The sequence below is a fragment of the Somniosus microcephalus genome, chromosome 1 (genome assembly GCF_052327205.1).
Source record: "Somniosus microcephalus isolate GS21.2 chromosome 1, FLI_Smic_1.0, whole genome shotgun sequence".
Lineage (NCBI taxonomy): Eukaryota > Metazoa > Chordata > Chondrichthyes > Squaliformes > Somniosidae > Somniosus > Somniosus microcephalus.
This window is the reverse complement of record NC_140987.1, coordinates 25,506,310-25,532,335: the sequence shown is the minus strand read 5'-3', so window position 1 is coordinate 25,532,335 and position 26,026 is coordinate 25,506,310. Positions and strand designations below refer to the sequence as shown.

General features: G+C 47.4%; 1 protein-coding gene across 1 annotated transcript in view; it reads left to right on the top strand.

The window, feature by feature from the left end:
* The window catches only part of LOC147123998 (putative ATP-dependent RNA helicase DDX60), a 217,424-nt gene that overhangs the window by 152,403 nt on the left and 38,995 nt on the right, over window positions 1-26,026 (top strand). The window contains exons 24-29 of the mRNA XM_085975509.1: window positions 1,721-1,848; window positions 8,445-8,603; window positions 9,428-9,566; window positions 14,608-14,760; window positions 17,117-17,221; window positions 22,882-23,082. Coding sequence (XP_085831635.1) covers window positions 1,721-1,848; window positions 8,445-8,603; window positions 9,428-9,566; window positions 14,608-14,760; window positions 17,117-17,221; window positions 22,882-23,082 — 885 coding nt within the window. The remainder of the gene's footprint in view (window positions 1-1,720; window positions 1,849-8,444; window positions 8,604-9,427; window positions 9,567-14,607; window positions 14,761-17,116; window positions 17,222-22,881; window positions 23,083-26,026) is intronic.

Genomic DNA, 26,026 nt, shown 5'->3' with positions numbered 1-26,026 from the left:
CTTTAAAGCATCTATGATATACCTGCTGAGTTTCTCCAGCATTTTGTTTTTATTTATGATATACCACCTCCTTTTGTTAACGCGTTCCAGTCTCTGGTTTCTCCTGAATTCCCTAATGGATTTATTAGTGCCCATCTCAGATTCATGGGGCCAGAAATTCAGTGGGCTTTGCGCCCAGTGACCGCCCAAAGAGGGCTTCTGCGCAAGTGTAAGAGGGTGCGCTGATACTCAGCGCTGCGGTAATGGCGGCGGTAGCCGGTAGCGCTGCGCCGACACCGATGACGTCATCGGTGTGCGCAGTGCCCCGGTTCCGCCCCGCTTCCGACCCAAACCCCATATTTAGTTGCGGCCGCCTCTTCTGCAGCGGCCGCAAACAGCGATTGAAAAACGGGGCCGTCCTGCTGCGCTACTGGGGCGCTTTAAGGTGGAGGTGCGGCCGGCCGCTTTTTCGGCGGCCGCCTGCCCGCACCTCCTTCCCCGGCCTCCTCCACCCCCCCCCCGCGGCATTGCCGGCTGCTTTCCGTGAGCCCGGCACTTCTCCGTGGTTCCGGGCTCATTTGCCGGCACAATCCAGCGGCGATCTCGCTGTTGCAGGCACCTCCACCTTAAGAGAAGGAGGAGGCCTGCAGTACCGCAGCCTGCCGCACCGCATCGGGTGGCGCAGCGGGGCCTACAGCGCAGAAATTCAGTTTCTGCGCCCCAAGCGGGGGCGGGCACACCCTGGAATAGCGCCCGGTTCCGACTTGGGGCGAAAAAGCCGAATACCTGACGGGCGCACCTGGCTCCGCGCGCAGCGCTAACTTTTGGGCGTTAGCCTGCTGGCGGGCCTTAACTGAATTTCTAGGCCATGATCTCTAGATTTGGCCTCCCCAACAAGTATGAAACATCTTCTCTACGTCTACCCTATCAATCAAATCCTTTCATAATCTTAATGACCTCTATCAGCTCACCCCTCAGCCTTCTCTTTTTTAGAGAGAAGAGCCCCAGCCTGTTCAATTTTTTTCAATCAATAAAACTCCATCCTCCCCTGATAATATTAAAAGCCACCACTGTGGGCATTCATGGGCCAATTCCACACTCCCAGAGGGTAGTGGCACTCGCACACGGGGTCACTGCAGAAAGATCACTGGCTCATAGCTTGTGATTCGTCACCCAATATGGACATGAGCTGGCACTTCAGTGCGTTACTAAAAGAAAGATTTGCATTTATATGGCGCCTTTCATGACCACTGGACGTCTCAAAGTGCTTTACAGCCAATGGAGTACTTTTGAAGTGCAGTCACTGTTGAAATGTGGGAAACGCGGCAGCTAATTTGCGCTCAGCAAGCTCCCACAAACAGCAATGTGATAAAACCAGATAATCTGTTTTTTTTTTGTTATGTTGGTTGAGGGATAAACATTGGCCAGAACCAGCGCTCCCTCAGCACTGCACTGGAGTGTCAGCCTGGATTTTTGTGCTGAAGTCCCTGGAGTGGGGGGAAAAGAAAGCAGTTTGGCCAGGCTAGAGGACGTGTGATGAAACCTCTCGGAAAATGTCCATCCCGATTGTATCGAGCGACTACCAGGATGGTAGAAGGCGAACTACGGGGACCTTGGTCTCTTTTGGCCTAAGGGATCCATCCCTATGTTCCAGTGAAGTCAAGGCCCATCCCTTCAGGGCTGCTGGTTGGAGATGCCGTGTTACCATTGGTGACATAACGTTAGTGCTGAATTTCCCCAGGTTGAAGACGTGCTGCTGTTGCTAGAACCGAAAGTTGAAGGGAACTTTGGCAACGATCAGAAGAAAAACTTCCCACTTCTGGTTGAAACACTTCAAAAAATGAATGCATTGCCTGCTATATTTTTCACGTGAGTAACTCTAGACTATCAGTGGGGGGAATAGAAATGGTCTGGTCACTATATGTAGCGATATAATAAACCTGTTTAAAAAAAAAAGTATAATTTCGCAATGTATGGAGGGTGAATTTTTGCGCGGGTTCTGTTGCTGGTCCATCGTTGCTTCGGAGGCAGAGTCATGGAAATCCTGAATAAATGGCACAAATGGTGTTTGAAGTAAGAGGCTAAATACAATTCAAATAATTTCTATTTAAAATCACACACACAAAAATCTCTTCAAGGCTCTAGCCACACATAATATGTAAGAAGTCACACAACACCAGGTTATAGTCCAACAGTTTTATTTGAAATCACAAGCTTTCGGAGCGCTTCTCCTTCGTCACCTGACGAAGGCGCAGCGCTCCGAAAGCTTGTGATTTCAAATAAAACTGTTGGACTATAACCTGGTGTTGTGTGACTTCTTACATTTGTCCACCCCAGTCCAACTCCGGCATCTCCACACCACACATAGTATGGCAGGAAAGAGTTGCTATGGTGTGGTGGGGGGGGGGGGGGGTGGTGGGTTAGGGTTAGGTGGGATGAATTTCCATGGGTAACTACGGCAGAAGAGGCACGTAAACATTAGGAGCAGGAGGAGGCCATTCAGCCTCTCGAGCCTGTTCCGCCATGCAGATAGATCATGGTTGTTCTGTACATCAACCCCATTTACCCACCTTTACTCCATAGCCCTTGATACCCTCACCCAACAAAAGTCTTATCAATCTCAGCCTTGAAAGCTTGATTGTCCCCCAGCATCCACAGCATTTTAGGGGGAGGGAATTCTAGATTTCCGCTACCCTTTGCGTATCAAAATACATCTCCTTGGAGCAGAGAAGGTTAAGAGGCGGTTTGATGGAGGTGTTCAAAATCATTAACGGTTTTGATAGAGTAAATAAGGAGAAACTGTCTCCAGTGGTAGAAGGGTCAGTAACCAGAGGACACACATTTAACGAGATTGGCAAAAAAAATCCAGAGACGACACAAAGAAACATTTTTTTACAAAGCGAGTTGTTGTGATCTGGAATGCACTGCCCGAAAGGGTGGTGGAAACAGATTCAATGGTAACTTTCAAAATGGAATGGGATAAATACTCCAAGGGAAAAATTTGCAGAACTATGGGGAAAGAGCAGGGGAGTGGAACTAGTTGGATAGCTCTGTAAAGAGCCGGCACAGGCACGATGGGCCAAATGGCCTCCTTCTGTGCTGTATGATTCTATGCCCCCTTGTTCATGATTCCCCCACTAGAGGAAAATAGTTTCTCTTTATCTACCCTATCAAATACATTTATAATTTTAAACACCCCGATTAGGTCCACCCTCAATCATCTATAATCAAAGGAAAACAAGCCAAGATTATGTAACCTGTCCTCATAACTTAACCTTTAAGCCCCGGTATCATTCTGGTGAATCTGCGTTGCACTCACTCCAAGGCCAATATATCCTTCCTGAGGTGTGGTGTCCAGAACTGAACACAGTGCTCCAGATGTGGTCCAACCAGATCTCTGCACAACTGAAGCATAACTTCCACCCCTTTGAATTCCAGTCGTGTCAGCTGCGGCTCAGTGGGCAGCACACTTGCCTCTGAGTCAGAAGGTTGTGGGTTCAAATCCCCTACTCCAGAGACTCGAGCACATAAAGCTAGGCTGACACTCCCAGTGCAGTGCCGAGGGAGTGCTGCACTGTCGGAGGTGCCGTCTTTAGGCTGAGACAATAAACCGAGGCCCTGTTTGGTCCCTCAGGTGGAAATAAAAGATCCCACAGCCACTATTTCAAAGAAGAGTTAGGGGAGTTATCCCTGGTGTCCTGGGGCCAATATTTATCCCTCAACCGACGTAACAAAAAACAGATTATCCGGTCATTATCACGTTGCTATTTATGGGACCTTGCTGTGTGCAAATTGGCTGCTGCATTTCCCACATTACAACAGTGACTCCACTTCAAAAAGTACTTCATTGACTACAAAGCGCTTTGAGATGTCCGGTGGTCATGAAAGGTGCTATATAAATGCAAGTCTTTCTTTCTTTCTTTATTTATTTAAATAATTTCAACGGCTGAGATTGAAGTTTAGTTCAGATCTGTTCTTTTCTTTTCCAAACCGTTACATAAGAGAGATAAAGGCAAAACATTCCATTAGCCATTTCGATTACTTTTTGTACCTGCCCACTAGCATTTTAGTGATTTGTGTACATGGACACCCAAACCTCTTTGATCCTCCACAGTTTCTTAATTCTTACCATTTAGAAAATACCCCAGTTGGATCTCTTCGCTCCAGATTGGATGACCTCATAGGTCCCCTCACATTGAAGTCCATTTGCCAGAGTTTTGTCCACTCACTTTCTCTGTTTATTCCCTTTGTAACTTGCTGCTCCCATCTACAATACTTGCTGTGCCTCCCAACTTTGTGTTATCTGATAACGTGGGTATACAACTCTCTATTCCTTCATGCAAGTCATCGATACAGAAGGTGAAAAGCTGAGGCCCCCGTACAGATCCCTGGGGAACACCACCTGTCACATCCCACCAATCAGAGAATGTTCCCTTTATCCCACTCTCGATCTCCTGCCTGCAAACCAATGGCTAACCCACGTCGCAAGGCTGCTCCCATTTCTGTACACTTTCATATTTGCTTAAGAAAATCAAACCTCTCCACCTCTCTCTCCCTTTGACCAGGTCACCTGTCCTAATAACTCCTTTTGTTGCTCAGTGGCAGATTTTGTCTGGTTTACACTCCTGTGAAGCTCCCTGTCTGGTTTACACTCCTGTGAAGCGTTAAAGTCGCTATATAAATGCATGTTGTTATTGTGCCCGCCAGTCCGGCTGGCCGCAGCATAGCATGCCAGGAGTCTGTGCCCATAATGGGGGTGAACCTCTGCGTGGGTTCCTCTGATCTGCCACAGGAAAACCCGCCGAAACGACACATGCGCCGATCATGGAAAAAAAAGCAACAGGAAATTCAACCGCAAGGCTGATTGAATTACACAGAATTTCCTCAAGATAAAAGGAAAGACTTGCCTTTCTATAGTGCCTTTCATGTCCTCAGGCTGTCCAAAGCACTTTACAACCACTGGAGTACTTTTTGGAGTGTCGTCACTGTTGTAATTTAGGAAACATGGCAGCTAATTTGTGCACAGCAAGTTCCCATAAACAGCAATGTGATAATGACCAGATACTCTGTCTTTTTTGTGATGGGATGGGATAAATATTGGCCAGGACACCAGGGATAATAATGCCATGGGATCGTTTACAAGCACCTGGGAGAGCAGACGGGACCACAGTTTAACATCTCATCCTAAAGATGGCACCTCCAACCTATCAGCACTCCCTCAGTACTGCACTGAAGTGCCAGCTTAGATTTTTGTGCTCAAGTCTCTGGATGGAATTGAACCCACAACCTTTGGGCTCAGAGGCACGAGTGCTATCAACTAAGCCGAGGCTGACAGCACAGAAACAGGCCATTCGGCCCAACTGGTCCGTGCCAGTGTTTATGCTCCACACGAGCCTCCTCCCACCACTCTTCATCTAACTCTATCAGCATAACCTTCTATTCCCTTCTCCCTCATCTGCTTATCGAGCTTCCCCTTAAATGCATCTATGCTATTCGCCTGAACTACTCCTTGTGGCAGCGAGTTCCACATTCTCACCACTCTCTGGGTAAAGGAGTATCTCCTGAATTCCCAATTGGATTTATTAGCGACTATCTTAAATTTATGACCCTATTTTTAGGCCACAACTGGAGTATTGCGTCCAGTTCTGGTCACCACATTTTAGGAAGGATGTGAAGGCCCTTGAGAGGGTGCAGAGGAGATTTAATTTAAAAAAAAATTCGTTTATGGGATCAGGGCATCGCTGGCAATGCCAGCATTTATTGCCCATTCCTAGTTGCCCTTGAGAAGGTGGTGGTGAGCCGCCTTCTTGAACCACTGCAGTCCGTGTTGTGAAGGTACTCCCACAGTGCTGTTAGGTAGGGAGTTCCAGGATTTTGACCCAGCGACGATGAAGGATCGGTGATATATTTCTAAGTCAGGATGGTGTGTGACTTGGAGGGGAACTTGGAGGTGGCGATGTTCCCATGCGCCTGCTGCCCTTGTCCTTCTAGGTCACAGGTTTGGGAGGTGCTGCCGAAGAAGCCTTGGCGAGTTGCTGCAGTGCATCTTGTAGATGGTACAAACTGCAGGCACGGTACACCAGTGGTGGAGGGAGTGAATGTTTAAGGTGGTGGATGGGGTGCCAATCAAGTGGGCTGCTTCGTCCTGGATGGTGTCGAGCTTCTTGAGTGTTGTTGGAGCTGCACTCATCCAGGCAAGTGGAGAGTATTCCATCACACTCCTGACTTGTGCCTTGTAGATGGTGGAAAGGCTTTGGGGAGTCAGGAGGTGAGACACTCGTCACAGAATACCTAGCCCCTGACCTGCTCTTGTTGCCACAGTATTTATGTGGCTGGTCCAGTTAAGTTTCTGGTTAATGGTGACCCCCAGGATGTTGACAGTGGGGGATTCGGTGATGGTAATGCCATTGAATGTCAAAGGGATGTGGTTAGACTCTCGCTTGTTGGAGATAGTCATTGCCTGGCACTTTTGTGGCATGAGTGTTACCTGCCACTTATCAGCCCAAACCATTTACCAGAATGGTTCCGGGATGTGGGGAATCTTAGCTGCAAGGACAGGTTGGAGAAGCTGGATTTGTTTTCAGTAGAGCAAAGGAGGTTGAGGGGCGATTCGATAGAGGTGTACAAGATTATGACGGGTTTGGATAGGCTAGACCGGGATAGGCTTTTCCCACTAGTTGATGGTACAAAGACTAGGGGACACAGATTTAAGGTTTTGGGCAAGAGATACAGGGGGGATGTGAGAAAAAACTTTTTTACACAGCGAGTGGTGATGACCTGGAATTCGCTGCCGATGGAAGTGGTGGAAGCGGAGACACTCAATGTTTTCAAGGGGAGACTGGATAGACACTTGAGGGAAATACACTTGCAGGGCTACGGGAATAGAGCGGGGGAATGGGACTGATTGGATTGCTCTACAGAGAGCCGGCACGGACTCGGTGGGCCGAATGGCCTCCTCCTGTGCCGTTACGACTCTATGAGTACCTGAGAATAAAGGGGGGCTAAATGGGGAAATACACATATTTGTGTTTCTGATTGGCCTGTGGGTAATGGGAAAGTGTCAGTGTCATGGGGAGTGCTTCTCTCAGGGCAGAGGGAGCCTGACCGCGCTATATTGGCGTGCTGGATATCGGCGCTGCGTACCATCCTTCGGATGAGACGTTAAACTGAGGTTCCCTCAGATGGGCGTAAAAGATCCCCCGGCCACTAGTCAAAGAAAAGCAGGAGTGTCCTCCTCGGTGTCCTGGCCAATATTTATCCCTTAACCAACATCACTAAAATAGATTATCTGGTTATTATCACATTGCTGTTTGTGGGACCTTGCTGTGCACAGTTTGACTTGCCAGCGAAGTTGAAGCCCATGGAATAAAAGGGACAGTGGCAGCATGGATACAAAATTGGCTAAGTGACAGGAAACAGAGAGTAGTGGTGAACGGTTGTTTTTCAGTCTGGAGGAAGTGGTGTTCTCCAGGTACTAGGATCACTACTTGATATATATTAATGACTTGGACTTGGGTGTACAGATCAAAATTTCTAAATTTGCAGATGACAGAAAACTTGGAAGTATAGTGAATAGTGAGGAGGATAGTGATAGACTTCAAGAGGACATAGGCAGGCTGGTGGAATGGGCGGACACGTGGCAGATGATATTTAACGCAGAAAAGTACCAAGTGATACATTTTGGTAGGAAGAATGAGGAGAGGCAATATAAACTAAAGGGTACAATCCTAAAGGGGGTGCACGAACAGAGAGACCTGGAGGTATATGTGCACAAATCATTGAAGGTGGCAGAGCAGGTAGAGAAAGTGGTTAAAAAAGCCTACGGAATCCTGGGCTTCATAAATAGAGGCATAGAGTACAAAAGCAAGGAAGTTATGCTGAACCTTTATAAAACGCTGGTTCAGCCTCAACTGGAGCATTGTGTCCAATTCAAGGCACCGCACTTTAGGAAGGATGTGAAGGCTTTAGAGAGGGTGCAGAAAAGATTTACAAGAATGGTTCCAGGGATGAGGGACTTCAGTTACATGGATAGAAGGTTGAGAGGAGATTTGATAGAGGTGCTCAAAATCATGATGGGTCTAAACAGAGTAGATGGAGAGAAACTGTTCCCATTGGCAGAAGGGTCGAGAACCAGAGGACACAGATTTAAGGTGTTTGGCAAAAGAGCCAAAGGCGACATGAGGAAAAACTTTTTTACGCAGCGAGTGGTTAGGATCTGGAATGCACTGCCTGAAAGGGTGGTGGAGGCAGATTCAATTGTGGCTTTCAAAAGGGAATTGGATAAGTGCCTGAAGGAGAAAAAATTGCAGGGCTGTGGGGGAAGGGCGGGGGAGTGGGAGTAGCTGAAGCTCTTGCCGGCACTGGCTCGACGGGCTGAATGGCCTCCTCCTGTGCTGTAACCATTCTATGCTTCTATGAATCTATGATTGACTTCAGACACTAATTTGCCTTTACCATTGTTTTAGATTTGATATAACAAAGGTTGAATCCTTTGCTAAAGACCTATTCAGCCATCTTAAGAGAAAATTGGAAAGCAAAGAAAAGCCTGGTAATGAAAAAGCAAAACTCCGGTTAGAAACCAGGCTACAAAAGCTGTCAAAACACCTGGAAAAGGAAGAATCGATGTAAGTATTTTATTACAATTTCCATTTCAAACATAGACTTCACCAGTAGTCAGTGTTTTCCCTTCTAGAATAGTAGAATAGAACAGGGCATAGCTTAGGATGCAGTATACTGGTGTTGAAGTGTCGTTTCTTAAATGTGAGCACTGGCTCAGTTGGTAGCACTTTTGCTACTGAGTCAGAAGGTCGTGGGTTCAAGCCCCACTCCAGACACATGAGTACTAAATCTGGGCTGAAACTCCAATGCAGTACTGAGGGAGTGCTGCACTGTTGGAGGTGCCGTCTTTTGGATGAGACATTACACCAAGAACTTACATTTCTATAGCACCTTTTGCAACCTCAGGACGTCCCAAAGCGCTTTACAGCCAATGAAGTACTTTTAGAGTGTAGTCACCAATTTGTTCACAGCAAGCTCCCACAAACAGCAATGTGATAATGACCAGATAATCTGTATTAGTGATGCTGATTGAGGGATAAATATTGACCGGGACACCGGGGAGAACTCCCTTGTTCTAGTGTCATGGGATCTTTTACGTCCACCTGAGAGGGCAGACAGGCCTCGCTTTAGCATTTCATCCGAAAGACGGCACCTGCGACAGTGCAGCGCTCCCTCAGCACTGCACTGGGAGTGTCAGCCTGGATTATGTGCTCAAGTCTCTGGCGTGGAACTGGGGCCCACAACCTTCTAACTCAGTGGCAGGAATGCTAACAACTGAGGCAATGACATGCAAACATGTTTTGGTGCTCTTTGGTCATTACCACCGACTCTCATTTCTAGCCTTCAATCTTTTGTTCATCAGATTCTTTGTTCATTTTTATTTTGAAAGGACTAATCCCACCGGAAAGCAAGCTGAACAATTAATACAATATAGAACTGAACATGACATGTTATGCAAGAAATATCAACAACTTCATGAACTCCCTCCAGACTGCACTTTTGCAGAGGTTTCAAAAGCAGATGAAAAGGTAAGGGGCTGGATGAAAGCAAATTGGCCTTTATTACAAGAGGATTTGAGTATAAGAGTAAAGACGTCTTACTGCAATTATATAGGGCCCTGGTGAGACCACACCTGGAGTATTGTGTACAGTTTTGGTCTCCTTACCTGAGGAAGGATATACTTGCCATAGAGGGAGTGCAATGAAGGTTCACCAGACTGGCTCCTGAGATGGCGGGGGGGATAATGAAATAACAACAGAAAATGCTGGAAATACTCAGCAGGCCAGGCAGCATCCGTGGAGAGAGAAACAGAGTTAACGTTTCAGGTCTGGGACCCTTCATCAGAACTGGAAAAAGCTGGAGATGTAACAGATATTAAGCAGGAGCAGAGACAGGGGGGGGGGGGGGGCGGGGCTAGGAGGGGAGGAAGGAATAGAAAGAACATCCTGTACTTTTGTAAGAGGCAGGAAAGATAAAATGTTGCAAATGGGAATGGCAAAAATCACACTGCATGAAAAATGGGGGCAGGGATAATTATCTGAAATTGTTGAATTCAATGTTGAGTCCGGCAGGCTGCAAAGTGCCCAATCGAAAGATGAGGTGCTGTTCCTCGAGCTTACGTTGAGCTTCATTGGAACAATGCAATAGCCCGAGGACAGAGAGATCAGAGTGGGAGTGAAGCGGAGAATTAAAGTGACAGGCGACCAGAAGCTCAGGGTCACCCGTACGGACTGAACGGAGGTGTTCCGCAAAGCGGTCGCCCAATCTGCGTTTGGTCTCCCCAATGTAGAGGAGACCGCATCGTGAGCAGCGAATACAGTATATTAAATTGCAAGAAGTACAATTGGGCACTTTGCAGCCTGCCGGACTCAACATTGAGTTCAACAATTTCAGATAATTATCCCTGCCCCCATTTTTCATGCAGTATGATTTTTGCCATTCCCATTTGCAACATTTTATCTTTCCTGCCTCTTACAAAAGTACAGGGTGTTCTTTCAATTCCTTCCTCCCCTCCTAAACCTCCCCCCCCCTGTCTCTGCACCTGCTTAATATCTGTTACATCTCCAGCTTTTTCCAGTTCTGATGAAGGGTCCCAGACCTGAAACGTTAACTCTGTTTCTCTCTCCACGGATGCTGCCTGGCCTGCTGAGTATTTCCAGCATTTTCTGTTAGTTCAGATTTCCAGCATCCGCAGTATTTTGCTATTATATGGCGGGGGGGATTGTCCTATGAGGAGAGATTGAGTAGACTAGGCCTATATTCTCTAGAGTTTAGAAGAATGAGAGGTGATCTCATTGAAACATACACAATTCTTACAGGGTTTGACGGGGTAGATGCAAGGAGGATGTTTCCCCTGGCTGGGGAGTCTAGAACCAGGGGTCACAGTCTCAGAATAAGGGGTCGGCCATTTAGGATTGAGATGAGGAGAAATTTCTTCACTCAGAGGGTGGTGAATCTTTGGAATTCTCTACCCCAGAGGGCTGTGGAGGCTCAGTCGTTGAGTATATTCAAGACAGAGATCGATAGATTTTTGAATAGTAAGGGAAAGTGGAGATGAGGTAGAAGATCACCCATGATCTTATTGAATGGTGGAGCAGGCTCGAGGGGCCAAATGGCCGACTCCTTCTCCTATTTCTTATGTTCTTATGGATCTTGCTGGAGTGGGACATCTCACTCTGTACCTTTATCGGGACTTTATCCTGCTCGCTTCAGCTCAAAGAAACGTTGCGCCGTAACTTGCTGGAGGTGCGAGCTGATAACAGCGCGTCGAGGGCACTGGGACATCTGGGATCTCAGTGAACAGCGGGACCAACAGTCCATCTCCTTAACCAATGAGATTTAAGGATTGAGGAAGAAACCGAGGAGCGATGGAGAAGCAAATAGTGAATTAGAGTCAAATCGGGTACAGAAAGAGAAATACAGGGAAAGAAAGATTGGATTAAGAGAGAGAGGGAGCAATCAAAATGAAAAGGAAAAGTAAGAAAAATATTTAAAATCGCTAACAAAAATTTACTACATGCAGGAATGAGACTCAACACTTTAAATTGTTCCCTTTCTGGGCCGGAGAGATTGATTGGCATTGCATTCACAATTATCACGTAGTTTAAAGGACACTTACACTATTAATTATGAACCCTAACTTTCTGTGAGTTTAATGGGGAATGAATGTGCCAACCCAGCAAGTTCTTAAAAATAACGGGGAGGCCAAGGGCGAGCTGCCGATTGTGTTAGTTGAGCAGCAAGTTCTGGAGATTCGCAACGCATGGCGTATCTCTCCACCATCCCCTGAACCTGCTGGCCGATTTACGCATTTAGCAAAGACGGGGGTCTTTAACAGGCATCATCGTTCCTTGGGAAGATCTGGCCCAAGGTAAATAACAGGTAACTGTTTCATCGATTAAGGTGCAAGTACAGCAGGTATTTTAATCTTGATACAATAGCAAAATACTGCGAATGCTGGAAATCTGAAATAACAACAGAAAATGCTGGAAATATTCAGCAGGCCAGGCAGCATCCGTGGAGAGAGAAACAGAGTTAACGTTTCAGATCTGGGACCCTTCGTCAGAACTGGAAAAAGCTGGAGATGTAACAGATATTAAGCAGGTGCAGAGACAGGGTGGGGCGGGGGGGTGGTTGGGAGGGGATTTTTATCTTTCCTGCCTCTTACAAAAGTACAGTATGTTCTTTCAATTCCTTCATCCCCTCCGAACCCCCCCCCCCCACACCCCCTGTCTCTGCTCCTGCTTAATATCTGTTACATCTCCAGCTTTATCCAGTTCTGATGAAGGGTCCCAGACCTGAAACGTTAACCCTGTTTCTCTCTCCACGGATGCTGCCCTGGCCTATTTTAATCTTGATCTCATTTTGGAACTATGTAGAAACAAATTGGGTAGCTATGCTCGTGGCTCAGAGGTAAAGCCCCCCACCTCTCTTTGCATGTGTGTGGGAATTGTTTTAAATTCATTCTCGGAGTCACTGGCGTTTATTACCCATTCCGAGTTGCCCTCAGAAAGTGGCGGGCCTTCATATTCTTTGTAGCGGTTTGATACAACTGAGTGGCTTGCTAGGCCACTTCAGAGGGCAATTAAGAGTTAGTGTGGGACTAAATTCACATTTCCACCAGACCGGGTAAAGGACGGCAGGTTTCCTTCCCTAAAGGGCATTAGTGAACTGGTTGGGTTTTTACAACAGTCCGACAGCTTCATGGTCACTTTTAATGACGATAGTTTTTTGTTTCCAGATTTTTTTTTTAAATGGTCATTTTTCAAAACTGAATTCAAATTCAAGGAAGATGGTTGTGATGGTTGGAGGCCAATCATCTCAGCCCCAGGACATCGCTGCAGGAGTTCCTCAGGGCAGTGTCCTGGGCCCAACCATCTTCAGCTGCTTCATCAATGACCTTCCCTCCACCATAAGGTCAAGAAGTGGGGATGTTCGCTGATGACTACACAGTGTTCAGTTCCATTCGCAACTCTTCAGATATGGAAGCAGTCCATGCCTGCATGCAGCAAGACCTGGACAACATTCAGGCTTGGGCTGATAAGTGGGAAGTAACATTCTCACCACACAAATGCCAGGCAATGACCATCTCCAACAAACAAGAGTCTAACCATCTCCCCTTGATGTTCAGTGACATTACTATTGTTGAATCCCCCACCATCAATATCCTGGGGCCCACCATTGACCAGAAACTTAATGGGACCAGCCACATAAATACTGTGGCAACAAGAGCAGGTCAGAGGCTAGGTATTCTGTGAGGAGTGATTCACCTCCTGATTCCCCAAAGCCTGTCTACCATCTACAAGGCACAAGTCAGGAGTGTGATGAAATACTCTCCACTTGCCTGGATGAGTGCAGCTCCAACAACACTCAAGAAACTCAGAGCAAAGCAGCCCGCTTGATTGGCACCCCATCCACCACCTTAAACATTCCCATCTCCACCACCGGCGTACCGTGGCTGCAGTGTGCACCATCTACAAGATGCACTGCAGCAACTCGCCGAGGCTTCTTTGGCAGCACCTCCCAAACCCGCAACCCCCTACACCTAGAAGGACAAGGGCAGCAGGCGCATGGGAAAACCATCACCTGCAAGTTCCCCTCCAAGTCACACAACATTCCGACTTCGCCATTCCTTCATCATCGCTGTGTCAAATTCCTGGAACTCCCTCCCTAACAGCACTGTGGGAGTACCTTCACCACACGGACTGCAGTGGTTCAAGAAGGTGGCTCACCACCGCCTTCTCAAGGGCAACTAGGGATGGGCAATAAATGCCTGGCCTTGTCAGCGACGCCCACATCCCGTGAATTAATAAAATTAACTCATAGCAGATACAATAAGAAGGATATTATTGCCGTACACATACACTGTAACTTAGTAGAATGCCAAAGTGCAGGGGTTATGTGTTTACACACACACATAGATACACTTAAACATGCACAGACGCTTACACACATATATGTACACACACATACGCAAGGAATGGAATTCCAGTGATTTTGGAGTCCACCTGGCTTTTTCCCCCCACTGGGCCATTTATCACCCTCCCCGCCCCACCTATAATCCTGGCAGCTTGATTTCTTTTTAATATTCATTCTCGCAGTTTTATCCATCGTTGCAGTTTTTTTTGAGAGTGGCTTGCCAGTGGCCATTTCAGAGTCAATCACATTGCTGGGGGTCTGGAGTCACATACAGGCCAGACCAGGTAAGGATGGCAGATTTCCTTCCCTGAAGGAACATTAGTGAATCAGGTGGTTTTTCTTTTTTAAACAGAAATCTGGTAGCTTCATGGTCACCATTACCGGAACTAGTTTTTTTAATATTCTAGACTTATTGAATTCACATTCCCCAGTTGCCACATGGTGAGATTTGAACTTACATCTCCGGATTATAGTCTAGTAACATAACCACGATGCTACCGTACCCTTGCTAGTCAAAAAAGGACAAGTTGCTCAAATAACTGTGGTAGCTCAACAGTGGGACAGTGAATGGGTTAATGGGAGAATAAACGGCGAATTAAAGAACTCCATTCAATCCGATTGCTCAGTTGATTCCACTTTCTTCTCTTGTAGTTTCTGGTCAAGGTCTTCTCCCGTATGCGCAGAGTAAACCATGCTGACTACTTTCGCACGATGCTACGTCAAGGCATTGGCTGCCATCATGCTTCCCTGAACCTCCGGATTAGACAAGCCGTGGAGATGTTATTCAGGCGCGGGTTTGTCAAGGTCAGTAACCGTTCAATGTTTGAGGTGCGTTAGGTTTTAAAATATTTTTTTTTTAAAGGACTGGATAGTTTGCCTACTGATAGGTTATTCCAGTTTAACAGGTTGGGGAAGGACCAGGGGAACATGAGTTCAAACTGTGTAAGAGTAGGAATAGGCTGGATGTTCCTGGGACTAGGGACAGGGTCACTGGTAAGGCTTGGAAGCTAAGCAGAACCAGGCCTGGTTAGTACCTGGAGGGGTTGACCATCAGGGAAGAGAAGGTCACGGAAGAAGCCACGGGAGGAGCGGCTGGTGAGCAGGCCCGGGCGGTGGGCTGAAGATTGTCGGACAGGAGGAATGGTGGAAATGGAATGGCGGCGCGCACAGATGCAGCGGCTTTGCTTCTCCCAGTCATGGGAGCTTGCAAGATCACATTTCGTTGTTCATGTACTTGTGCAATGACAATAAAGTTGAATTATTATTATTATTATTGTGTTCTCAGTGAGTAGTGAGCCGCCGGAATACATTGTCAGCTGGTGCGGTGGGCGCTGACTCTCTGTCTGCCTTCAAGAGGGAGCTGGACCACCGGTTCCTGACTGGGGCAGGGATCGCACCATATAGTAGATAATATTATAGGCCCAGAAATTCCGGTCGGAGGCTTCCCGCGGGCGTAGGCCCCCGACCTGCACAAACGAACCGCGCCGACCGTAATGCTCTGGGCTGGCGTAAAATTCCGTTGATGTGCCTCCTCAAACTGCCGATGTGCGGGGCACACGTATCCCAGGGGCGCAGTTAGTTTGCAGCATCCCTGGGATCACATGGGCCACGGGGAGCCAATCGGAGCAGGGAATCTCCATTCATAGATTTGACAGGAAGACCTGTCAAATGTATGAATAGAGATCACCCTCAAAACAAAAGTAAAACTTCAAATAATTTTTTTTTTTAAATCACATTTTTAAAATGACTATATAAATTACATAAATTAACTATTTTAAACAAAAATTTAAATTTTTGAAAAAAATAATTAAAGTTTTTAACGGGGCTAAAAATAAACTTACCTTTCTTTAAAGTATTTTAAAATGATAAATAAGTGTTAAAAATGTTTTTCTTTTACTGGTATCACCTCTTACCTTGTTAAAAGTAGGTCTTGCGCCTGCTTTTCCAGGCGCAGCTGCTAGGGACTTATCCGGACTCGAAAAACCTCGAAAAAAAGCAGAAGTTCCAGGCGTACGCGCTGCCTCTCTGGCACAGGCGTTTGTCTTGCGAACCCTTTTCTTCAGAGAACGGAAGTTCCGGTTTTCAGTGCATGCACAGTGCTTGCATGAAACCGGCACTTCCGTTGGCCCTACGGGTGAGTACACAGTGCGTACACACCCGTCGGGAACGGAATTTTGGGGCCTTATAAGTGTCTTAATAGATAACGCTTGGTCCGTGTGGTCCCGTGGATTGGTTTCGATCGTCTGGGGGGGGGGGGGGGAGGGGGGGTCAGAGAGGAATTTTCTAGGGTATTTTTCCCCTTATATTGGTCCTGGGTTTTTTGCCTCTTTCAGGAGATTACATGTCTGCGGGAAGGAGGAGGGGGATGTGGGGGTAGGAAGTGCCCCAGTCATGATGTTCCGGCCCTCGTGGTGTGGGGCAGGTGGACCAGCTGGTCTTTTCCTGCCCGCCAATTTTGTAGGCTCATGTGGTCTTACCTCCTGGCCTGACTGTTCAAAGACTAACAGTGGCGCTTTCGGTTTCCCACTGTGATGGAGGGTCCTACATACCGAGTCTTACAAAACTTAGGGATAGGTTGGCAAGAGCCAAGTGTAAGGCAACGGTTAATTTTTAATATTATAGTCATACATACAGCACAGAAAGAGGCCATTCGGCCCATTGAGTCCGTGCCGGCTCTCTGTAGAGCAATCCAGTCAGTCCCATTCCCTTGCTCTATCCCCGTAGCCCTGCAAGTTTATTTCCCTCAAGTGCCTATCCAGTCTCCCCTTGAAAACATTGAGTGTGTCCACTCCACTTCCACCACTTCCCTCGGCAGCGAATTGCAGGTTCTCACCACTCGCTGCGTAAAAATGTTTTTCCTCACATCCCCACTGTATCTCTTGCCCAAAACCTGAAATCTGTGTCCTCTAGTCCTTGTACCATCAACTAGTGGGAACAGTAATTATTGGTAATCATGGTTATCATTGCATATTTATTTCTTAGGAAAGCCAATAAATGACATTGCACCCTATTCTCTTGTGGCATAACTTATAAATTTATAGGTAAAAATATCCATTCCCTAATAGAAGACTTAAGGACCCACGGAGTGAATAGGAGGTGCTTTAGACTAGAGTCCAGCAAATACAAGTAAAAGACTAAAGTGTTCTCTTTTTCTCTTAAGGTCGTCAGTTCTACATCGACACTTGCTTTGGGGATCAACATGCCTTGCAAGACTGTTGTTTTTCTTCATGACTCAGTGCACCTGGATTCTCTCAACTACAGACAGGTAGTAGAAGTGGATAGTGGTAAAGTAACGATACTGGTTCCCGTAGGGGGTGAGTTAAAACATGGGCCTAAGGAGGCCCCACGCCCAGAGAGGTCCGAGCCCAATATGGGGCCCGCCAGGGCCCAACTTGATAATATGGGGACTCTCACTAAAATTCACCATATAGCAGGAAAAAATGCAAGGGTGCCCCTCCAGGCCTCACAAGGCAGCCTTGGCCCTCCCTTACCCTGGGTTCCCCCCATTCCCCGAGATTATCTTTTTGGCCCGACCCCCCTACTATCCCTTACCACTTACCTGAATGCCAGGGGATGATCCCCCAGGTCCCCAACTATGGCTTCCGGCCTGCGATGTTCTGCTCCCACCCGCCGGCCAGGCAGTGCATCCGGCCGGTTTCGGGCAGGACTCCAATATCTGTGATGGCAATGATCCCTGGTTGTGAAGATCGGGAGGAGGTCTCCGCATCCCGCCCCCTCAGGACTCCCCGGGTCCGCCACCCACTTCGGGACTCGTATGCAGCGTAACCGTCTGCACCCCCCACCCCACCTTTTAAATCAGGGCCTGTGATTATATATGGGGTAGAATTTCTATTGAGGTTTTTTTTCCTGATCTCCTGTTGTAAACTTCAGTGGAAGATCATCATAAACCCAGTTTCTCCAGGGAATCCACCAAAATTATGACAGGAGATTCCAGGCCTGTGAATGTAAAAGCATAAGAAATAGTCCATCCGGCCCCTCGAGCCTGATCCACCATTTAATAAGATCATGGCTGATCTTCTACCTCAACTCCCTTTCCCGCCTGATCCACATTTTTTAAAAATTTGTTCCTGGGATGTAGGCGTCGCTGGCAAGGCCAGCATTTATTGCCCATCCCTAATTGCCCTTGAGAAGGTGGTGGTGAGCCGCCTTCTTGAACCCCTGCAGTCCGTGTGGTGAAGGTACTCCCACAGCGTTGTTAGGAAGGGAATTCCAGGATTTTGACCCAGCGACGATGAAGGAACGGCCGATATATTTCCAAACCAAGATGGTGTGTGACTTGGAGGGGATCTTGGAGGTGGTGGTGTTCCCATGCACCTTCTGACCTTGATCTTCTAGGTGGTAGAGGTCGTGGGTTTGGGAGGTGCTGCCAAAGAAGCCTTGGTGAGTTGCTGCAGTGCATCTTGTAGATGGTGCACACTGCAGCCACGGTGCACTGGTGGAGGGAGTGAATGTTTAAGGTGGTGGATGGGGTACCAATCAAGCAGGCTGCTTTTTCCTGGATGGTGTCGATCTTCTTGAGTGTTGTTGGAGCTGCACTCATCCAGGCAAGTGGAGAGTATTCCATCACACTCCTTACTTGTGCCTTGTAGATGGTGGAAAGGCTTTGGGGAGTCAGGAGGTGAGGCACTCGCTGCAGAATACCCAGCCTCTGACCTGCTCTTGAAGCCACAGTAATTATATGGCTGGCCCAGTTAAGTTTCTGGTCAATGGTGACCTCCAGGATGTTGATTAGATGCTCTCTTGTTGGAGATAGTCATTGCCTTCCACTTGTGTGGCCCGAATGTTAATTGCCTCTTATCAGCTCAAGCCTGAACGTCGTCCAGGTCTTGCTGCATGCGGACATGGACTGCTTCATTATCTGATGAGTTGCGAATGGAACTGAACACTGTGCAATCATCAGCAAACATCCAAAATTCTGACCTTATGATGGAGGGAAGGTCATTGCTGAAGCAGCTGAAGATGGTTGAGCCTAGGACATTGCCCTGAGGAACTCCTGCAGCGATGTCCTGGGGCTGACATGATTGGCCTCCAACAACCAGAACCATCTTCCTTTGTGCTAGGTATGACTCCTGCCAGTGGAGAGTTTTCCCCCTGATTCCCATTGACTTCAGTTTTTCTAGGGCTTCTTCATGCCACCCTCGGTCAAATGCTGCCTTGATGTCAAGGGCAGTCACTCTCACCTCACCTCTGGAATTCAGCTCCTTTGTCCATGTTTGGACCAAGGCTTTAATGAGGTCTGGAGCTGACTGGTCCTGGCAGAACCCAAACTGAGCAGCAGTGAGCAGGTTATTGGTGAGTAAGTGCCGCTTGATAGCACTGTCGACAACACCTTCCATCACTGCTGATGATTGAGAGTAGACTGATGGGGCGGTAATTGGCCAGATTGGATTTGTCCTGCTTTTTGTGGACAGGACATACCTGGGCAGTTTTCCACATTGTCGGATAGATGCCAGTGTTGTAGCTGTACTGGAACAGCTTGGCTAGAGGTGCAGTTAGTTCTGGAGCACAAGTCTTCAGCACGACAGCCGGGATATTGTTGGGGCCCACAGCCTTGGCTGTATCCAGTGCGCTCAGCTGTTTCTTGATATTGCATGGAGTGAATCTAATTGGCTTCTGTGAGGGTGGGGACCTCAGGAGGAGGACGAGATGGATCATCCACTTGGCACTTCTGGCTGAAGATGGTTGCAAATGGTTCAGTTTTGTCTTTTGCACTCATGTCGCCTTATCTGAGGAAGGATGTTCTTGCCATGGAAGGAGTTCAGCGAATATTCACCAGGCTCATACCTGGGATGGCAGGAATGACGTATGAGGAGAGATTGGGTCGATTGGGCTTGTACTCGCTGGAGTTCAGAAGAATGAGAGGGGATCTCATTGAAACTTATAAAATTCTGACAGGACTGGACAGACTAGATGCAGGAAGGATGTTCCCGATGGTCGGGGAGTTCAGAACCAGGGGTCACAGTCTAAGGATAAGGGGTAGGCCATTTAGGACAGAAATAAGGAGGAATTTCTTCACCCAGAGAGTGGTGAACCTGTGGAATTCTCTACCACAGAAGACAGTAGAGGCCAATACATTAAATATATTCAAGAAGGAGTTGGGTATATTTCTTAAGGCTAAAGGGATCAAGGGGTATGGGGAGAAAGCAGGGGCCGGGTACTGAATTTGGATGATCAGCCATGATCGCATTGAATGGTGGAGCAGGCTCGATGGGCCGAATGGCCTACTCCTGCTCCTATCTTCTATGTTTCTATGTGCTGGGCTCCACCATCATTGAGGATGGGGATATTATTGGAGCCTCCTCCTCCCGTTAGTTGTTTAATTGCCCACCACCATTCATGACTGGATGTGGTAGGACTGCAGAACTTTGATCTGATCTGTTGATTGTGGGATCGCTTAGCTCTGTCTATAGCATGCTGCTTCCGCTATTTAGCTTGCATGAAGTCCTGTGTTGTAGCTTCCCCAGGTTGGCATCTCATTTTTGGAGCACCTGGTGCTGATCTTGGCATGCTCTTCTACACTCCTTACTGAACCAGAGTTAGTCCCCTGGCTTGATAGTAATGGTAGAGTGAGGGATATGCCAGGCCATGAGGTACAGATTGTGGTGGAATACAATTCTGCTGCTGCTGGTGGCCCACATCGCCTCATGGATGCCCAGTTTTGAGCTGCTAGATCTGTTCTGAATCTTTCCCATTTAGCACGGTAGTAGTGCCACACAAAACGATGGAGGGTGTCCTCAGTGTGAAGACGGGACTTCATCTCCACAGGGACTGTGCGGTGGTCACTGCTACCAATACTGTCATGGACAGATATATCTGCAACAGGATGATGAGGTCAAGTAGGTTTTGCTTTCTTCACCCAGAGAATGGTGAACCTGTGGAATTCTCTACCACAGAAGGCAGTGGAGGCCAATTCATTAAATATATTCAAGAAGGAGTTAGATATATTTCTTAAGGCTAAATGGATCAAGGGATATGGGGAGAAGGCAGGGACAGGGTACTGAATTTGGATGATCAGCCATGATCTCATTGAATGGCGGAGCAGGCTTGAGGGGCCGAATGGCCTACTCCTGCTCCTATCTTCTATGTTTCTATGTTTACCCCATCTTGGTTCTCTCACCACCTGCGGCAGGTCTGGTCTGGCAGCTATGTCCTTCAGGACTCAGCCAGTAGTGGTGCTACCGAGCCACTCTTGATGATGGACATTGAAGTCCCCCACCTATAGTGCATTCTGTGCCCTTGCTACCCTCAGTGCTTCCTCCAAGTGGTGTTCAACATGGAAGAGTACTGATTCATCAGCTGAGGGAGAACGTAGGTGGTAATCTTGCTCATGTTTGACCTGATTGCCATGAGGCTTCATGGGGTCCGGAGTCAATGTTGAGGACTCCCAGAGCCCTTCCCTCCCAACTATATACCACTGCGCCGCCACCCCTGATGGGTCTGTCCTGCCAGTGGGACAGGACATGCCCAGGGATGGTGATGGAGGATTCTGGCTCTGGGACATTGGCTCAAAGGTTTGATTCTGTAAGTGTGACTATGTCAGGCTGTTGCTTGACTCGTCTATGGGACAGCTCTCCCAGTTTTGGCACAAGTCCCCAAATGTTAGCGAGGAGGACTTTGCAGGGTCAACTGGGCTGTTCCATTGTCGTGTCCGAAGCCAAATTCCAGTTTTATTCTTATAATGATTTTTTACAATTGAGTGGATTGTTAGGCCATTTCAGGGGGCAGTTAAGAGTCAACCCCATTGCTGTGGGTCTGGAGTCACATATAGGCCAGACAGGGTAAGGACGGCAGATTTCCCTTCCCTAAAGGATGTTAGTGACCCAGTAGTTTCATGGTCACCATTACTATTATAGGAACAAGGATGTCTTGCTGCAGTTGTACAGGGCCTTGGCGAGACCACACCTTGAGTATTGTTTGCAGTTTTGGTTGCCTTATCTGAGGAAGGATGTTCTTGCCATGGAGGGAGTGCAGTGAAGATTCACCAGGCTGATACCTGGGATGGCAGGAATGACGTATGAGGAGAGATTGGGTCGATTGGGCTTATACTCGCTGGAGTTTAGAAGAATGAGAGGGGATCTCATTGAAACTTATAAAATTCTAACAGGACTAGACACAGGAAGGATGTTCCCGATGGTCGGGGAGTCCAGAACCAGGGGTCACAGTCTAAGGATAAGGGGTAAGCCATTTAGGACTGAGATGAGGAGGAATTTCTTCACCCAGAAAGTGGTGAACCTGTGGAATTCTCTACCACAGAAGGCAGTGGAGGCCAATTCATTAAATATATTCAAGAAGGAATTATATATATTTCTTAAGGCTAAAGGGATCAAGAGAGAAGGTAGGGACAGAATACTGAATTTGGATGATCAGCCATGATCTCATTAAATGGCAGAACAGGCTTGAAGGGCCAAATGGCCTACTCCTGCTCCTATATTACTAGTTTTTTTTTGAGTTCCAGATTTATTGAATTAATTGAATTTAAATTCCCCAGTTGCTCTCAAGGGATTTGAACACACATCTACAGATTACTAACCCAATAACATAACCACTATGCTACCATTTCCCTTGATGCCCTCCGTATCCAAAAATCTATCGATCTCGGTCTTGAATTTATTCAACGATTCAGCATCCACAGCCATCTGGGGTAGAGAATTCCAAAGATTCACAACCCTCCGAGAGAAGAAATTTCTCCTCATCTCAGTCCTAAATGGCCGACCCTTTATTCTGAGACTGTGACCCCTGGTTCTAGACTCTCCAGCCAGGAGTAACAGCCTCTCCATATCTACCCATGCATAAATGTACATGGAGACGGATGTTTGAATCATTGCCCTCACCCTCTGCTATCAGCCGGCTGTCCTCGCCTCACAACCTTGGATGCAAACATAACCGTGTTGTTTTACTTTTCAGATGTCAGGGAGAGCCGGCCGTCGTGGTATGGATAATTTGGGGAAAGTGATTTTCTTTGACGTGCCATTGCCGAAAGTGCGGAGACTGATAAAAGCCAACGTACCCCAGCTGAAGGGCCAGTTCCCCCTGAGCATCTCCTTTGTGCTCCGTCTCATGATGTTAGCAGCAAAAGCCGATGACAAGGCCGATGCCAAGGCCAAGGTACTTCGCTCGATGCTTTTCTCTCTCTGACAACTTCCTCTTCTCCGGTACTCGCACCTCGTCCCGTTCATCCATCGCCCCCTGTGCTCGCTGACCTACACTGGCTCCCGGTCCGGCAACGCCTCAATTTTAAAATTCTCATCCTTGTTTTCAAATCCCTCCATGGCCTCACCCCTCCCTATCTCTGTAACCTCCTCCAGCCCTACAACCTGCTGAGACCTCTGCGCTCCTCCAATTCTGGTCTCTTGCGCATCCCCGATTTTCATCGTCCCCACCATTGGCGGCCATGCCTCCAGCTGTCTTATCCCTAAGCTCTGGAATACCCTCCCTAAACCTCTCCGCCTCTCCTCCTTTGAGATGCTCCTTAAAACTTACCCCTCTGCCCTAATATATCTTTATGTGGCTCGGTGTCAAATTTTGTTTGATTATGCTTCTGAAAAATGCCGTGGGACATTTTACTACGTTAAAGGCGCTATATAAATGCAAGCTGTTGGTGTTATGCCAGAGAAAGAGGGATAAAGGGGCATGGTGGCCTCATGGGATCAGGATTACTGCTCAAGTGAAGGACAAACACGGACTGGATGGGATGAACGGCCTGTGTCTGTGTTGTGGAGTATTTTAAACCAACACTCAACACAAGGTTTTTAGATCGATAGTCAAATGGTCTTTATTGCACCGATGGGGAGATAATCTTTAACTGGCACACCAGCAGACTTCTCTGAAATTATACAGTAAGCGTTACATAATTACGAGTTCAAAAGTTGTGGTATCCTCGTGCATATTCCGTTACACTGTTTTAATTGGCTTAAGGCCCACGTGCACAGTTGCTGTTTGGCTAATTCCCTATCTCGTGTCACATAATCTTTCGCCTATATTTTATTGTCACATGATCTTTATGATCTCACCTGTTATTGTATTTTGTGACCTTTAGTAAAACCACATGTCTGCATTTCTGTTTTGCTGTGCCCCGTGTGGTTTAACTTCCATAGTTTGTGGTTGGTGTTTCTGAGCTAATTTCATCTAATCTTGCAAAAGCATCAAAACTTTGTGGTCAACATGTCTGAGCTAGAACATAAGAACTTAAGAAATAGGAGCAGGAGTAGGCCAATCGGCCCCTCGAGCCTGCTCCGCCATTCAATAAGATCATGGCTGATCTGATCCTAACCGCCAATCTACTATCACAGAACCATCTCCTGAATCTAACAGAATTCGACACACGAAATAGGAGCAGGATCAGGCTACACGGCCCCTGGGCCCGCTCCGCTACCCACAGGGCCATGACCGATCCGAACCTAGACTCATGTCCAAATTCCTGCCCGCTCCCCGTAACCCTTAATTCCCTTTACTTCTAGGAAACTGTCTATTTCTGTTTTAAATTTATGTAATGATGTAGCTTCTACAGCTTTTTGGGGCAGCATATTCCATGGACCTACCACCCTCTGAGTGAAGTAGTTCCTCCTCATCTCAGTTTTGAAAGAGCAGCCCCTTATTCTAAGACTATGCCCCCTAGTTCTAGTTTCACCTATCATCGGGAACATCCTCCCCGCATCCACCCGATCCAACCCCTTCACAATCTTATATGTTTCAATAAGATCGCCTCTCATTCTTCTGAACTCCAATGAGTAGAGTCCCAATCTACTCAACCTCTCCTCATATGTCCATCCCCTCATCCCGGTCGCTGTCTCAACTGTTTCTAGTGTGCAAGCTACATTGTTAACCCCTTAATTCCTGAAGGGCGCCAATGCCCCACTTCAGTCTGCGTCGTAATTTCTATGTTATTAGAGCACTGAAATTGAGAGATTTTTGTTCGGCAAGATTAATAGTGGTTACAGAACCAAGGCGGGTAAATGGAGTTAAGATACAGATTAGCCATGATCTCACTGAATGGCGGAATAGGCTCAAGGGGTTGAATGGCCAACTCCTGTTCCTGTGCTCCTTTGTTCCTTCAACAACAACAACTTGTATTTATCTAGCGCCTTTAATGTAGTAAAATGTCCCAAGGCGCTTCACAGGAGCGTTAACAAACAAAATTTGACACTGAGTCACCTAAGGAGATATTAGGGCAGATGAGCAAAAGCTTGGTCAAAGAGGTAGGTGTTAAGGAGCGTCTGAAAGTAGGAGAGAGAGGCGGAGAGGTTTAGGGAGATTATTCCAGTGCTTAGGGCCCAGGCAGCTGAAGGCACGGCCGCCAGTGGTGGAGCGATTGAAATTAGGGATGCTCAAGAGGTCAGAATTGGAGGAGCGCAGAGATCTCAGGGGGTGGTGGTGTGGTTGTGGGGCTGGAGGAGGTTACAGAGATAGGGAGGGGGCGAGGCCATGCAGGGATTTGAAAACAAGGATGAGAATTTTAAAATCGAGGCGTTGCTTAACCGGGAACCAATGTAGGTCAGCGAGCACAGGGGTGATGGGTGAACCGGACTTGGTGCGAGTCAGGACACGGGCAGCAGAGCTTTGGGTGAGCTCAAGTTTACGACAAGGGTGGGTGATTATGTTGGGTGTCTGTCTCTGTCTCTGTCTGTCTCTCTCTCTCTGTCTCTGTCTCTCTCTCTCTCTCTGTCTCTCTCTCTGTGTCTCTCTATCTCTCTCTCTCTGTCTCTCTCGCTCTGTCTCTCTATCTCTGTCTCTCTCTCTATCGCTCTCTCTCTCTGTCTCTCTCTATCTCTCTCTCTCTATCTCTCTCTATATCTATCTCTCTCTATATATCTATCTATCTCTATCTCTATCTATATATATAAAGCGGTCGATCTGTCTGTCCTTCTGTCTGTCCTTCTGTCTGTCTGTCCTCGGGTGTGCGTCTGTCCGGCTATGCGCTCGAAAGTTATACGGCGTACCTACGCGCGCGTTACCTCCGAAGAAAGCTTACGCTTCCGGGACGCTGGTAAGCGTATTTACTTTTCGGCCGGACGAAAATTGTTCGCGCCTTATGCAAAAAACCTTCAAAATT